The sequence below is a fragment of the Xiphophorus maculatus genome, chromosome 11, assembly GCF_002775205.1.
Source record: "Xiphophorus maculatus strain JP 163 A chromosome 11, X_maculatus-5.0-male, whole genome shotgun sequence".
NCBI lineage: Eukaryota > Metazoa > Chordata > Actinopteri > Cyprinodontiformes > Poeciliidae > Xiphophorus > Xiphophorus maculatus.
Genome location: NC_036453.1, coordinates 21,980,495 through 21,996,971, shown reverse-complemented (window position 1 = coordinate 21,996,971; position 16,477 = coordinate 21,980,495). Strand labels below are relative to the sequence as shown.

Sequence of the window (16,477 nt, the reverse complement as noted above, 5' to 3'; positions counted from 1 at the left end):
CTGCTGGTGAAAATCTTTTTCAGAGCTTCATGATGGAGCTGCAGCAACTGGCATTTGCGTAGAGTAATCAACCAGACGGTGAATACGTAACGATCGTGCAAATTCTAGTGTTTGAGTTCTTAGCTGAAACTGCACAAGTGCAAAACTGCTTTCGCTACATCCTGTGGTTTACCGTTTTCATCCTGTTTAAAGCCATTTGGGACAAATAGTCCCAAATAGGCACTATTTGGGACTATTTTACAAAGCCACCAAATAGGTGGCTTTGTATTTTTTGGCAACAAATTCCTACATTTTTGGACTTTTGTTCTATAAATTGTCAAATCAGTTCATATAATTTTTACATTGTATGTCCCAAAAAAAATCCAAACGTCACCTGCACACGTACAGCTCTGGAAGACCACTTGAAATTATCAGTTTCTCTGATTTTACTTTTTATGGGTATGTTTGAGTAAAATGAACATTGTTCTTTTATGGTATGAACTACTGACATGCCTCATAAATTCCAAGCGAAAATTTTGTATTTATTTGCAGAAAATGAGAAATGGTCAAAATAACGAAAAAGATGCAGTGCTTTCAGACCTCAATTAATGCAAAGAAAATGAGTAGATATTCATTTAGAAACAACAATACTAATGTTTTAACAGGAACATTAGTCAGAAAGAGTTCAGAAATCAATGAAAATAACCATGAAGTTTTCAATGCAGTGGTCTCTTAATTTTTTCCAGAGCTGTACATTTCCCATTGTAATTTGATGGAGTGACAAATATCAATTGGGAATATGTTGCGTATCACCCACCCTTAGTTGTCTATTATATAAAATGTAAAACAGGTTGAAGTTTTCAACACCGCATGTTCAAAATTAGTCATTTTGCTGATCATTAGATGACATTTGGCTTCATTTAAGTATTTTGTTAACATTAAGATGAAAAAAAATCTACGTTAATCATTTAGTTTCCTGGCTTCTAAGGAAAGTACACGTTATAGATTTTCCCACCCTGAAGTCTCAAGAGGCTCTGTATTATCATAAGTGTGATAAATTTTATTTTCTAAGTAGGGAGAACAAGAGAAGAAGTACTTTCAAGGTTTGTGATTCCTCCTTAAAGGCAGTCACCTGGCAAAGTGGGAACAAGAGCAGGGCATTTATCCACTTACAGAGTGCCACCCCGATGATGTCAGTAACAGATGACTGCAGGACACTCCCCCCTCCATTGCTTCACAGCCAGTTTTGGTCACTGAGGGCAGGGAGGGAGGGCGGGGGGGATGGAGTGGGTGCAAGGGAGATAATTATCAGTATAAATGAAGCCCCGCAAACGATTCGCACTGCTGGGCCCCCTGATCCAGTCTCCAAGGCAACCTCAGCACGCTCATTTGTTTTGTAGATGAGTAATTACATCCAATTAGTGACCAGTGGAAAAAAAAAAAAAAGAGTCCAAGAAAGGCCCATTGTTCCGGATAGATTGTGTGAATATTAATAGTGGGACGGTCTGAGGCACATGGCGATATGATCGGTGATACTAATGCAGCTGTGGGCACACTTTGCCCGGTCTCACGCTGCATAACGGATCAGATAACCACTGATGAAAATATATGGCTCCGGAAAATGTGTGCCTGCGTGTTCGTTTCGGAGTTCTACTCTTTTCCCAGCTTTCCCCCCCGAATGCGGCAAGCATGCCAGCATCTTACCTGAGCCTCCCACACGTGCAAACAACACAGCAGCATGCTTGCTGCCAGCTCCTCGCGCTTTATTATTTGTTCAAATGTAATATAAAGTCAGAAAACATTTCCTGATGTGACATATGGAAGAAAAACTTTCTCTGTGCAGCGTTCTGTGTCACGGTGTATTGGTTCCTTTAGTTTATGTCACCACCTACAGATACCCGCCTGATATGTGGGACTTGTCAGACAAAATGGCAAAATGTGTCAGCTCGCTGTTCACTATTTTAGGAATTGGTTTTCACATCGAAGGATTGTTTGTGAGAACTGGAATTTTAAAGATGCATCATGGATCTAACTGGATCGTCAATCTGAGTTTCTTTTTGTAGCTTTAAAACCAGGACATTTTCGAAAACATCTGTAGTTACAAGTTAAGACGACTCAATTCCACAAACCCCTTTCAACATGCTGCCATCAAAGGACGCCTTACTAATATTGTGAGGCTCTTGATTTGAATGAAGGAGTGAGGCAAGGCCAAAATTTTATGCAGAGTCTCAAAAGTTTGGTTATAACTTCACCTAATTTATTTTGTTATTCAAGCAATCAAGTATATTTCTCTGTTTAATTGTGAGCAAAATAGCATTTTATCTTAATTTTAGGAGATTTTTAGGAAAATTAGGAATCTGATACAACTCAAATACATAGAAAAAACTGAAAAAGAATAAACGTATGGGAAAAATGCGATATTAAGCAGATAAGTTTAACTGCGGTTAAGCATTTTGACTTTGAGAGCTCTGCTGCTGAAGCATCTCTGACACAGATCCAGTACACCTCCAGAAGTTGATAAGACTTCCTTGTTTATCCATGTTGATCACAAAACTTGCTTCTTCAGTTTCTTTAAAGTTTTGCAAAATTTAGCTAAATAAGCTAAATGACTTCTTGTCCAGATTTTGTCTGATGGATACATAGTCATAATCTATTAGAGCTTGTAGTTAATGGTTTCTGCTTATTCGCCTGCTTTTTAAAAAACTGGCCGCAGATTCTATGTGGTTGCTTTCTGTATTTTGATCTTTGAGATAAAGAACAAACTGTGTCTGGATTACTGAAAGAAGTTGCTCTTAAAGGATGTTCTTGATCCCTCTCTTTATTCAAGCTGGTGTTCTTTGACAGAACTGGCAGTAAGCCCAGCGCCTCACATGAAAAGTTACCCCACACATGGATCATACCAGGTTGCTTCACTGTCGGCATGGCACAGGACATATGCTCTCCCTTTATTTCCCCCCATACAAATGATTTTTCAGATGTCCCAAACAATTGGATTAGAGATTAATCAGAGGAAACAGTTTTTTCCTCCAGTTTTCTGCTGCACATCCTTAAACCTCCTGAAGAGTTTCAGTCTTTGTCTGACGCTTTTCTGGGTAGAAGGAGGAGTGGTTTCTTAACCATCCTTTTTTGTTGCAGAGCTGTTTTCCCAAAAGTCTTCTCCTCACTTCATCTCACCCACCAGCTGCCGATGGGGCAACAACGTTTGGTAGCACTATCTTCAATGTAGATACAGCACAGACCTTTGGACAATCTTAAAACACCCTAAAGCCTTTTTGACTACAATTGAAACTGTCACTTTATAGTTCTTGATCATTTTGAAAACAGTTCTGTCCTGCGGAATGTTCTTAGCAGCCGTTTTCTTGTATGGAAGGCCACTTTGATGCAAAATGATAGCTTTCACATTTTTCTTAGAGGTGACCAATGCTAACACAGGAAAACAAAGATGTTAGGCACATGTTTGTCTTTTTATCAACCGGACACCTAACGAGTATTCACCTGTGCTTATGACATCACCATGCTAGGTTATGCCAGGTGGTGAAATTGGTATTTTTCCATAAAGTAAACTTTTTTTAAGATAATCAAATTATTTGCAGTCAGTAACATAAATGCAAGATTGTAAATTGTTCCTATTAAAACTGAGGGTGCATAATGTGTTTCCCTGCCAAGTTTCTGTCCCTGACTGTTTTACATGATGTGCAACAGGCATTTTATGCTGTGTTGTTAATGGAGATGTAAACATTTAGCTTATATCTGTCAGTTGTTTAGGAACAAAGACTCAAATTAAAAGACAAATAAATGTCAAAAATTTGTGAGAAATTGCTATAAATGCCTAGTGATGTAGCTTGGGTGACACAGGTAATATACACACAACATGATTTATAAGCAGTGCTTCTGTAACTGGGGATGCAGAGTTGTCCAGGATTACATCAAATTTTATTAAAAGCTCTGCACTCTGTCACCTTTATACTTAATAAATTTTCTGTAGTCTGAATCTCTGTAAATTTTAAAGTCAGGTATAAATGTGTCTGGATATCCTCACTGTGTTGCCTTCAGCACTCCAAGCTTGTTGAGTTTATTTGTGTGTGGAAGTTTTTTTAACTTCCCTACTTCCCCCCCTGTTTTGCTTCTGCCATATATTTCTGATACTAGAGCCTTTATTTAACCACTAAAAATCTTTTTGAGATAAAGCTTCTATTTTTCTAGTGGTCCTGATCAAGATGGTATTTAGAAAAAGAAAAAAGAAACATTTTCAAGTAAAAGCTTCATCAGCGAAGAAAAACTCAGAAAGCAAATAGAGAAATAAATATTAAACATGTGAAGCAATACCTTTTAACAGTAAAGGATCGAGTAAAACAGTTATATGTTGCTACCTTTTAAGAACCTCAAAAGCTTGTTATTTCTAAGTTAATTTCAAATATGAAAACAAAAAAGACACCCAATCTGAAGAAGGAAGTTTTACCAAATTCACTCTGGGAACATTTAACAATTTTAACACAGATGGACATTTTCTGGATTCAGTGGAGAAAAAACATTCAGGTCTAAACTCTTTAAACAAATTATCAACATGAGCATCAAACAATATTTTTTCACCTATCTGGATTTCTAAATATTTATATCAAGTTAAACTGATACAATCTATTGTAACAATAGAATAATCACCAGTCTTAGCAAGAGAAAAATTTAGTCGTCTTAGATTTAATAACTTGCTTTAGTTTCAACAGAGAGTACTACAGTGACTGAAAACTTACTACAAAAGGTCTACAGCTTGATGTAAGTAGTACTCCACTGTAAAAAATAAAAATAAAAAAAGTGTGATCAGCCTTTAAAAGTATTTTGACTCTAGTTAGTACTAATCCCAAAATCAAATGGGAGCTAAAAGCCATCCTTGTTGACTCAAATATCCGTAGTCTTAAACTCAGTTGGTGGCTCTGACATGTACACATGTTTTCAGTTAGATGATTACACACCTTAGGAGATGTTGAAAAGTGGCAGAGAAACCACCAGGCATCAGTCCATCACCACAGATTCAAAACCAGCATAGAAATGTACTTCCTCACAGCACAAGTTGTTGTCAGGCTATCATCACAGTTGCAACATTTTAAAGCAAAATAAGTATATCTAAATAAAGAATAAAGAATAAATAGAAATAATGAAAGCGTATGTGTGCAAGGCTTTAGTGCAAATATAAGTCGGAGTGAAAGTAGTGACTGTCTCGTTATGAACTGGTGCTATAAACAGAGCGTCCTCCTCATGAATCCCCAATAAACACAGTTTGTGCTATTGTCGAATGTTTCTTCCCCATTGTAATTATTCCATTGATCCAGCTTTACTCATTAGCAAGGCCAATCAATTTTCAGTGACATTTGTCTAAGTGAAGTAAATGGAATGATTGCTTCTTGAGCTTTGTTCAATGTGTCAGGCATTATGTGACGTACGTGGGAAGCCTGCCCTATTTGGAGCCTATAATTTGATGAGTGGGCAGACAGCCCACAAGTGGTGAGATCAGAGTGCTAAAAAGCATTGGCGGGGAGAAGCATGGCTGGTGCTTACATTCCATTTGGCAGAAGTGGACTGTCTCACTCTGAATGGGGAGAGGTGAAGTGGTTTTGAATGGCTATTCGCTCCAGGACCTAAATAAAAAAAACACACACACACAGATCCACATACACAAACAGCAGGGGAAACCCAACACGGACCAGCCTGTGTCACCAATCTCAGTCCCTCCTGAGTAGATTAACTCCGTTATCAAAGAGGTGTTAGAAGAAGCAGGGTTTTTTTTTTAATTGCACTCTTTATATGAGCAGCTTGTCTCAGATTAAAAGAACAAGCAATAAATGTCACCAGGACTTATTGCAGAAAGGCATTTTCTAAACTGTTGATAATCCACCATCTGTGTGAAAGAAAGAATTGCTCAAAGAGGCCAATTTGAGGCATGCTTAGAGTACTTAAAACACTTCAGAAAGCTTATCATCAATAAACATGAACGTCTCTGGGTCTCATTCACATAAAAAAAAAAACCTTATCAGTTTCTACTGGTCTGAAAGCAGGCTGCGGATTGATTATTGATTAGTGCAATGTGTTTTCCTTCCTTCAGGTACGTCACTGAAAATTGACCGTTTGAAATGAGGAATGTATTGACATGTTTTTTTAACGATTTGCCAGTTTTATCTCCCTCCTCTGTCAGTCCATTTGAATAGATCCGACCTAAAATATAACACTTGTGGATTTTATAATCTTGTTTTTTTTCCACTCCTCACTGCCTGACATTTAATCGGATTAAAACAATTTTTTCTGTTTTTCCGATTGTAAAACTTGGTTCAGAATAATGAGAAAAGTTTTGTTTCTTTCTTAAAATTCAGAAATATTCATACACTTGTATTGTAAAGCCTTTAAACAATTTGAAAAAGCCACACATAATGTCACAGCTTTGTAAGCTTCTGGTTATTTTGCAATATTTGGGATAAATATAGGCCCACTATAGGTGTATTTTAAGCAGCTATAAAAAAAAAAACCTGTTTAAAATCTATTTCTGCTTTAAGTAAGTATATCTCCAGCTCCGTGCAACAATAGCATAGACGTGGGTGCAGCTTTGAGGAGCCTGTGCTGCATTCAGGTCCAAGTTAAAGTTTTCTGTGTGCAAATGCCTAGTTTGATGCTCTTATGTCTCTTTGTTTGGTTACCACTACTAGCAAAACACAAGCGAGAGGGAGGATTACGTAGATCGCATATCATCTTCTATTTCTGTGATATCTGATATTTACTCATTTAAATACTAAGTCACAGAGCTTTTGGGTTTAAATTCCACAATCCCTTTTGATGCGTTACTTTTAAATTAGTTATCTTCTGTAAATTAATGTGTTATAGTCACAGCCCTAATTTTAAGGCAACAACCTTAAATGTGGTGCTTTGTTGTTTGACGGTATCACGTAAAGAAAACACTTCATGAGTGAGAATATTGAAGCAGCATCTCAACATAACTGTCAGGAAGTTGAAGCTCTGATCAGATGGGTTTTGTAAACAGACTATGAACCTAGTCTGACCAATAAATTAGAGTGTTTCCACACCTCTGGTGCTCAGTCCATTTAAAACAAGTTCTGTTTCGGTTCTCTCAAACTGTTTTGATTTGGTTCCAAATGAACTCTAGAACGGTTTGTTTATGGTGTGAGTGTGAGCCAATCTCAACCTGACATCTACCAGCACCTATCCCTCGCCAGAAATGCATTATGATCCAGTAGGCAATGGTACTGTGTTTTTGTTTTCACATTGCATAAATTCCTATGCAACTATAAAAAAAAAAAATTCTCAAAATTATTCTGAAATAATGTTGCGTATAATGCTATAGAGAAAAAAAAAATCCCATGAATAAATTCATGAGAACTCAGCGTCTGCTTCCTTGGTCCTCCCAACCTGGACACATCAGACCAAGAAACAGACTGAATGTTCTAGTTCAGTTTGTAGTGACAAGTTTTGGTCCATTTGGAGTTTTTTCTATATGAAAAGAAACTGAGCCAGCCAGAAAAGTTGCATGTTAACAAACCCAACAATTCGGGCTAAATTAAATAACTATTGGTGTGAAAATGACCTTAGTTTTAAAGTTGGCTGAAGGACAGCAAAGTCGATCTTTGGAGAGGCAAATATAAAGCAATGGTGGGCAGAACTGAAAAGGTATGTCAGAGCAGGCAGCCTACAAACCTGACCCAGTTGAGCCAAAATTCAAGCAAACCTTTGAGAGAGGCTTATGGAAGAATACCCATGTTTTACGCAAGTCATACGGCTTAAAGAAAAATGTATGTAAACTTCCAAATTTAAAGAAAAAGTGGTAATGTTTTATTCTCATGTCAGCATGAGACTGACATGAGAATAACATAACATCTGTCATGAACATGAAGGAGTCTTCATGAATGCTTATGATTGTTGTCATGAAGTGTCATTTTGTAAATAATAACACTTTTAAATGACTTTTAATGCAAGTTTTAATAGAACTTTGTAATAAAAGTATCATTATTTACTGAATAATTCAAAGTTTACACTTTAATGCAACTTTTAGTGCACCTTTGCATTAAAAGTGTCATTATTTACCAAATGATACTTCAGGTGAACAGTCGTAAACATTTCTGAAGAGTCATTCATGTTCATGGCAGGTTTTATGTCATGTTTATGACAGTCTCAGGTTAGTCTTACACACATCCCTTCAAATAAAGTGTTACTGAAAAGGTTTCTCTAATAATAATCTGACAGTCGGGAAATGAAAAATTTTTCATTTTTGATAATCTTAAATTAACTAAACCAGAAAAGTATGATTTAATGTCTAACAGTGAGGGGGTCTTGTTTTACAGTACACCTTAATACCTGGTTTCAGCTGAAGACTGTTTGGTTAAGTTGAATGAAGTCAGAAAAACCAGGAGTTCCTGTTATAACAACATTCAATGAGCTAGATAATTTATGCAGCCGAATTACGGCGCGAGCTTTCACACCACAGCTGCATATCTCAAATAAGAGCCATATGCCGGGTGGGATGGGTGAGGGGCAGGAAGGGGAAGAGGGGTTTGGCCACATGGCAGGAGCTGCTGGGGAGGGAGGGCGGGGAGGGCCAATTAAAACAGATGTAATCAGACGACGGTGTAAGACTCCAGCACATTATGCTTAGCAATTTGGACGCTGACTTTGACAATGAAAAAAAGTTGATTTCCACAATGATGGAGTCCCCTCCCCCTCCCCCTCCTCCCCACCCCTATACTGTATCTCCCAGGCCTCCCCGATTATGGGTTTTACTCTGCGCCCAGTGACCAGAGGGGGGGGCCCTGCTCCTTTGCTGACTATGGCTCCCTGGGGCCCCAGGCGGCTCAGATGCTGCACAGTGAGCATGCCACCTCCGCCTGCAACTCCCCCCTACAGCACCTACACAGCCCGGATCAGTTTAAGAACCCAGGTTTGTATCTGAGCATCTATCTCATCCACATTTTGGACTTTTCAGTTTGATTCATGACATTATTCCATGCAGATGATCAAGTCTTTTCTTTTTAAACATTTATTTGTTTCACCTTTGTCGATGAAAGAAAAAAAAAATCCCCTTTAAAGAAAAAAAATTACAAAACAACATCTTGCTGACAAATTAGCATTGCATGTCCTTCCTCCTTTTTCAAATTCAAATGTAGATTTTGTTGTTTCTTTGCAAAGATTCCCCCTTTCCCCCAGCCCCTGCTTGCACATGAGGGGCCGACACATACAGAATGTAATCCTTCATTTGCATGTGAACAAAGTAATTACTGATGATGTCAGAGAGTACAGCGGCCTCTCTAGCAGTGCTCAGGTTTATATGAATTTTGAACAGCCAAAGATGAGAGTAAAGGTAGGAGTGAGTGGCATTTTTCTTTGAAACCCTTAAGACTTCTAAGTGTGGGAGAGATTGCTCACATTATTAGGCAGCGATGCTTGTAAAACATTGAACACTTAAAAGAAAACATTTTTTTTTTTGCATAATGAATAGAGCCACTTTACATGCTCGCTTTGATCTTTGCTGTATTGTGTCATTTTCCCCTATTTTATGATTGTTTTGAGAAGCAAGATATTAGATTTAAGGGAAGAAAAGTATGGCACACAGACGGCAAAGAATCTCATCAAAAGGATTTCAAATGTGTTTTGTGTTTTAGAGCAACAAGTAGTCGTGATTAGACTTTTAAAATTAAAACTAAATTTCGCTTTTGCATCAACCATAAATTCATTCTCTTAGGAGGAACTGTATTTAAGAAGCATCTTGTGTGGTAGAAGATGTTGACCTGAACGCAGCAGTTGAGTTATTTGGTCTGAGAGATTCACTGATCTCAGTATAACTATAAAAAATAAAATAAAATAAAACCCGGGTTCTAGTAGGTAATCTGCTTTAAAAACCAACAAGGGAGCAATGCTATGTGTGAGATCTGTCAGTTTGTATTTTTCTTGTAATCTCTGGATGCCCAGCTGTTACAGAGGCAGGCCATCCAGAGTCAGATTGCTCTAAACCCTTATTCACATACATGTGTTTATAAGCTGATTTTTTCTATCCTTATGTTTTTCTCATGTTAGATTTAGAGACAATAATGCTATCTAGATTTAATTTTAAGAAGATAAAAGAAAAAAAGGGATTTTTTTTTTTTTACATAGATCATTTAGTTGTAATTGGTCATTCACCTGGCAACAGCTAATTTGAAATGTTTTATTGTCCAATTAGAAATGCGCCAAGAGTTTTTGGCTAATTGAACATCTCCAGTTTTGTGTAGCTGCGACCGGTCGATATTGTTTTCACTGGTTCTTACTATTAGCAGCAGTTTTTTTACTTTTTTGTGTTATTAATTAGAAACCTCTGTATGAAAAGGGGTTTTGCTGATATTTTAAAACAGAAAAAATTATAACATTTTAAGTTGTCTTAATTATCATTTAACACAAGTTGTCTTTGGTATCCTATCCTATCCTATATTAAAGGACAAGGTTAGCAAAGTTAGCATTGCTAACTGTAAACAGCAGTGTATGTGTGTATTCCTAAAAAAACAAAAAACATACCCTTCTGCTGAGATGTTCATAAACCTACTTTTATTTCAAGATTTATCGTGCTCCATGACAGAGGCTGAACACTCCCACTTTGCTGTTATTTGTTTCGCCTTCCTGTTATCCCCCGAAGGCTTGCTCTTTGAATTAACAGCAGACATACTGTATATGTATAGTGAAATCCTGTTTTTTCACAATCACATTTCTATGCTTCCTTGGACTTTACTTGTACATATATTTACCTGATACTGAAATGTAACAAGGAGTGTTCTTCTCTCAGTAGCAACTTCCTCAATGAGTATTGTGTTTTTGAGTTTCCAATTGGATGCTGATCAGAGTTGATAAATCTATAGAGCTTCTGAGTCTTGCGATTAGCAATTTCTTAGTGCATCTGTACTTAAATTGGTTTTACATCCCAGAGTATGTTGAGAGTCAAAATTTAGAATTATTTGAGGATGAATTTTGACAAAAAGAAAATGTGTCTTTGAAAGTAAATTCTTCATTATGAGGTCAGCAGAATCTTGCTCACTTTTTTAGGAGTTTTTAGGATTTCCTCCCTGTGATTCCATTAGTTTTTACCCTCACGTTTAGCTTTTCATTGCAACTGTCAGAACAAAGTGAGACATATGTCATAAATCTATGAAATGACTCACTTGCTTGAAAACAACAGTGGACATTCACAAAGTAGGCCTCAAAAACCACAAGAAAATGAATTTTTCAAATTTCTTCATAAAACCCTTTTAAAGATTGTTTGTTCTTGCCTAACCTGATAAAGTTAAAAATTTAGTTTCACAAAATGTGCTTTATTTTGACTGTAGCTTAAGTAAAATAGAACAAACTGATATTCAAGATAGTATATATATTTTATATGGAAATATTCTTATTTGTATAAAAATGGTTTTCAGTCTTAGAGACAGAGACCATTTTAGCATTAGATAATTTTAAAGCTATTTTATCACAAGAAACAGTCTAAAATACAGAAAACTAATACATTAAATAAATTTGATCTGTTATTCTTGTAAAGTGCACTGAGATTATATTTGTTGTGAATTAAATGAATAAACTAATCTGAGTGACTATAGTGGAACTACAATCCGGCCCATGTCTCACTTGATATTGTTTTGTACATGTGCAGCCAGCGCATCTTCTGCTTTTTATGTTGTAAAATGAAAATCTGTTATGTATGGTTATTAAGGGGGGAGGACGCCGCACTCCAATAAAAATCACCAGTTACAGATAATGAGGATTGCCATTTCAACTGAAAAAATCCTTAATTATTTAATAAGCCAGCCCACTGGGGGCTGTGCAGGCAAGATAAGAGCAGTAGCTGCTCTGTGTATAAAGTCTTTACAGTCAAACAGCAGTGTCAACACTTTGAGATGTGTGTTTAGCGAGATGGCTTCATTTTCCTGGAGTGCTATAAATGGATATCTAAGGCGTTCCTTTAAACGGAGTTAACTTCTCTAATATAGCTTTGATAAATGGGGCAGCGACACATTAAACAAGGTGACAAGTCTAGTTTACTGTGTTTGCCTGCAACCAGCAACACTGAGTGCACTGCTCTCACACTATGTGGTTTTTAATGCGTTATACAAAGACCTCCTCTCAGGCATTGCAGGGTTCGCCATCCCATATATACACAAGATCGAGCTGTTTTTGTGCTCGGAAGATTTTTCTTTTTAATGCTGCTGTACGGCTTTTTTCTCCCCTCCTCCCCATTTCAGTCTGCGTGTGAATAAGGGTGAGACGGAGGGTTATGTGAAGCTGACAGCAAAGGAGATTGCTGTTAAGAGATCACCACATTTTTCTTTCTCCCTGCCTGTTTTTCCCTTGCATTGCCTGTGTTATTGGCCTTTAGTGGGCATATGGATTTTCAAAAGAAATTTTATTAGTTTGAGTTGCTCTTACTCACAGGGCAAAGGTGGTAAGTTCTGTACAGTATTTCTGTTTTATCTCCCTCGAAGTTCAAACCTCTAAACGAACTCGGGTCAGTCTTTTATATTGCTCGTTTTTGCCTTCTTCTACTGTCTGAAAAGCCTCCTTTTTTTTTTACTTTTTACTACAAGTTATTCTTATGGACTTGACATGCAAGCAATGTTTAGGTGATTTTTTTTAACTTACATCATGTTTTTTTAAACAGAAGAAGAAGCACAACCTATGATCAGATGTTTGAAATTCTCCTGATAAACTTTAAATCTTGAGCATAGCCTTAATAATATTATAGGTTAATAAGTATAAATTGTTATTTTACAAGTACTCCCTCACATTATGCATGAGAGCACTGCAACCTACAAATTTACTAGCATGATGGAAGTATGTAGCCTGTTTTCTTTGTGCATGATTAAACAAAGCGAATGTTTGTGTGCATTAGACACACAGCATGTAGATTCTATTAGAATCATACTGGATTCAACCTTATTTCAAGAAAAATTAGGCCTGAATTCTACCTTTGCTATATCAAGATATCCAATACAAGCTGCAGATAAGTCCTTTTGACACAAACAAATGAATCCAGTTATGTGTTCTGTCAATTCAAATGTGTCCACTGGGGGTCAGAGCGATAAAGGGTGGTGCTGACGGGTGATGAGTTTCCCTAAACTGCGCCGCTCCTCCATGTGTTTGTATGCAGGCGCCAACCCGTCGAGGCCCGGCGGTTTCCCCGGCGCCAACAGTCCAGGGCCTGTGGCTGACCTGTACGGACCTAGCAACCAGGATTCAGCCGTGGGGAACTACATCAGTGCTGCTAGTCCTCAGCCCGGCTCTGGGTTTGGACCCAGCATTACTGTGAGTTTTTGAGCTCGGATTATGTGGTCTACTGTCTGACGAGAGCACTGAGCCGGATCTGTCTCAAAATACCAATGTTAAAGTTTGGCACACAGAAAAGGCACAAGATCTATAGCTTTTCACATTCTCTTTCTGTATAAACTTGCATTTCTAGTACTTGAAATTGGCTCTTAGTGTGGGATTTTCTTAGATTTTTTGTCAATAAAAGCTGTAAGAAAGTGAGATAATGTCCATATTTATCACTTCATTGTTAGCACAGAGACAATGTATGCTACCGGAAGATAGAGAAGTCCTTTACTGGATTTTTTTGTCTTGGATTTTAACACTCAGATTCCATGCAATACTTTATTACAAGCAAAGCACCCTCTGAATGCTGCATACTCAGCAGTAACGTTCTGAATGCTATATGCATTCCATGATGCAGCTACGATCTTCAATAAACTCATGTTTGGTTCCTTCGAATGTCTTCATACAGAACACTTTGCTAATATGTTTATTATTCTGTTGTAATTCATTGACGATTTGGCTTGTAATCTTTTTTTATTGTGTGCTGGTACACTTTATAGAAAAAGTTATAAGCCCAGCACTTTGCTTTGGACATCATAAAGCTAAATAAGTTGCATTTTAGCTGCTCTTCACTCTGTTTTCCCCAGCACAAATAACTGTAAACTGTATTTCTATGGAAAAACTAAATTTGGACAGCATAAAATAGATGTTTTTAAAACTTGAAACAAATTGCAAGCTTTTGACTGGGAGTGTGGCTGACAAATAATAACAAACAGTTCACCAGCAGGTTTTGGGAGCTAAGTCTAGTCAGCAACTCAAACTATGCATAGGCTTTGTGATAAAAAAAAAATATGAATACCAAAAGAGCTTTGTGATATTATGCAAAAACTGCATCATACTCTTTAAAAACCTTTTTTTTTCCTGATACCTTAAATTATAGAGTACTAACAGGGTATTTAATGACATTTAGTCCACACAAGGCAGATTTCTTGATAGCGCATAAGGGTAATCAGCGTGGCAATTTATGCATCCGACAATAATCAGGTTCTTAGAGCGTTGTTCAAAATCATATTAATGCAGAGAGCCACTCGTTTCGGCCTTCATGATTTCCTTTCCCAGTGTTAGTTGTTTCACGTTTTTTACAAGCATGAAGTGCAACCATCCAAAACTGCAAAGAAGCATTTTGTGCTTGCTTTGACAACAGATAACTTCAAGTAGTTTTCTTAAATCTGCTCTTAGTGCACTCCAAGTAGATGTGGTTATATGATTCCAATAAATAATATTTACTTGCAGGAAGTTACTTAGAAAGATTTCGGTTTGATCAGGGGTTATAATCTGTTATGTTGTATTCGAGTCAACTTGCCTAAATGAGGTTTGAAACGCATACTATTTTCACAAATTTCTATTTACGTAATTAATAACCAAAATGTGCCGCTAAAAATTAACAAGCTGGAATGCAATTGTTTAAGTACATAAGTTCTAGATAGTTTATTTTGTGAGACGAAATGGCAAAATATAGGTATAAAATGTGGATAGGATTTTGCAAAGGGCTGAATTAGATTTTTTGTTTTCTATCCTGTTGATATCACCATATTATTAACCAGACTTTATACAGTTGATTAGAAAATGCCACTTTTAATTTTAGAAGCCCATATGTCCCAGATCAGTTCCTTCACTAGACCAACACTTCCAGGCAGGTTTTCTCACTCCAAGTGTCCCCCATGTTGATTTCATTTTCTCTGCAGATCAGCAGCTGGTTGTTGTCTCAGCTTTCAAGTGTTAGACTATAATTATGTGCATAGATGGAGCCTAAATAAAAGGTTTTCAGACAGCCTGTGTTACCTAATTTTGCTCAGATGATCACAGATCCCTGTTTAACTCTTTAACTTGGTGTAGTGATCAAAGTCGTACGAGTATAAAATAAGCTCTACAAAAATGCTCCAAGCCCGATATAACTGTGGGTTATAATAATGTTAGAGTAAACTATTATGGTATTTAAAACCCAGAGTGATATTTTAAAAAAAAAAGCCTGCCGGAAATCTTAACACACAAGTATCCAGCAGAAATGTCAACCAGTTTGGTAATAAATCTATAAAGCTGGATAGACTTCTTGAGCTGCAGCCTTTACCTTTTCATTAGCTCTTTCTTTCCAGCACTGCATGAAGTGAAAAAGTCAGAGGACCCTTCTGCACACTGCTTCAGTGCTGCCATCAATCACTTAGTTCATGTGGAGTCTGAAAATAGCAGTTGGCTTTGGCTTCAGAGTAAGTTTAGCAAAAGCAAAGACTAACAAATATTAGACATTCATAGGAATACAGTGCAAAATTGCATTTAGAGATATTTAAGCATTAGATAAAAGAAAACAATCATATTATTTTCACATTTAGGCACTGCACTGTCCTGAAATGTCTAAAGAGATGTTCTTCTGGGAGGGCATGCAAGGATGCATTCGCTCCAGGCTACTTACAGACATTTTTCTCCTAAGAGCTCTTAACACTTCCAGCATTGTCATCCACCATTCAGGATGTGCTGTAAAGATAGCAGACTTTCTACACATTCCTTTCTGCATAATGTCCTGTCTTCTCATAGTTCTGGAAAAATGGTCTCTTGCATTATCTCCCTCGTATTCCACTGCAGAAAATCTCCACTGCAGTGGAGTTCACAAACTACAGAAAATGTAGAGAGAGATGGTGTTTGAGATTAAACGTTATGTTTGGGATCTGTCAGATAGAAATAAACACTCAAACTTCACTGAAAAAAATCTAATTCCACGGTAGGTGTAGTTCAATCTTTGTGCCTCACTAAATAGCTAGCTGTAGCTAAATGCTATGTTAGCATTTTTGTGCTGCATTTTGTCACTGAACCAAAGGAGGAAATTAGTAGCAAAGGCACTGATGAAGATTTATGTTCTTAATACCTTCATAGGAATCATTTAATCTCATTCAGTTGCTGATACAAAGCCTTTGTTTAAAGCTTACCTTAAGTAAATCCCATGTCATCCCAAATACCACACTATATTTCATCAATATTTCATTGGTTACATTATTATTTTGTCCACCTCATTCTCACCAAAGAGGTTCTAGATGCTGTTTTTGTGACAAATTTTGTCTCAACAGTAGATTCAAAGTGTTTGCTAGGCTAACACAGCTGCTTTTATGTACAGCAAAATTATTACACACATAGCTCT

The 16,477-nt window shown here is 37.1% G+C and overlaps 1 protein-coding gene across 5 annotated transcripts in view; it reads left to right on the top strand.

Annotated features, from left to right (window-relative positions):
* Positions 1-16,477, top strand: part of msi2 (musashi RNA binding protein 2) — a 299,781-nt gene that overhangs the window by 272,927 nt on the left and 10,377 nt on the right. For 3 of the 5 annotated variants that reach the window (XM_023342229.1, XM_023342228.1, XM_023342227.1), the window contains exons 12-13: positions 8,729-8,908; positions 13,130-13,284. In XM_023342229.1, the coding sequence (XP_023197997.1) occupies positions 8,729-8,908; positions 13,130-13,284 (335 nt within the window). The remainder of the gene's footprint in view (positions 1-8,728; positions 8,909-13,129; positions 13,285-16,477) is intronic. The other 2 variants (XM_023342231.1, XM_023342230.1) reach the window with 1 other exon arrangement.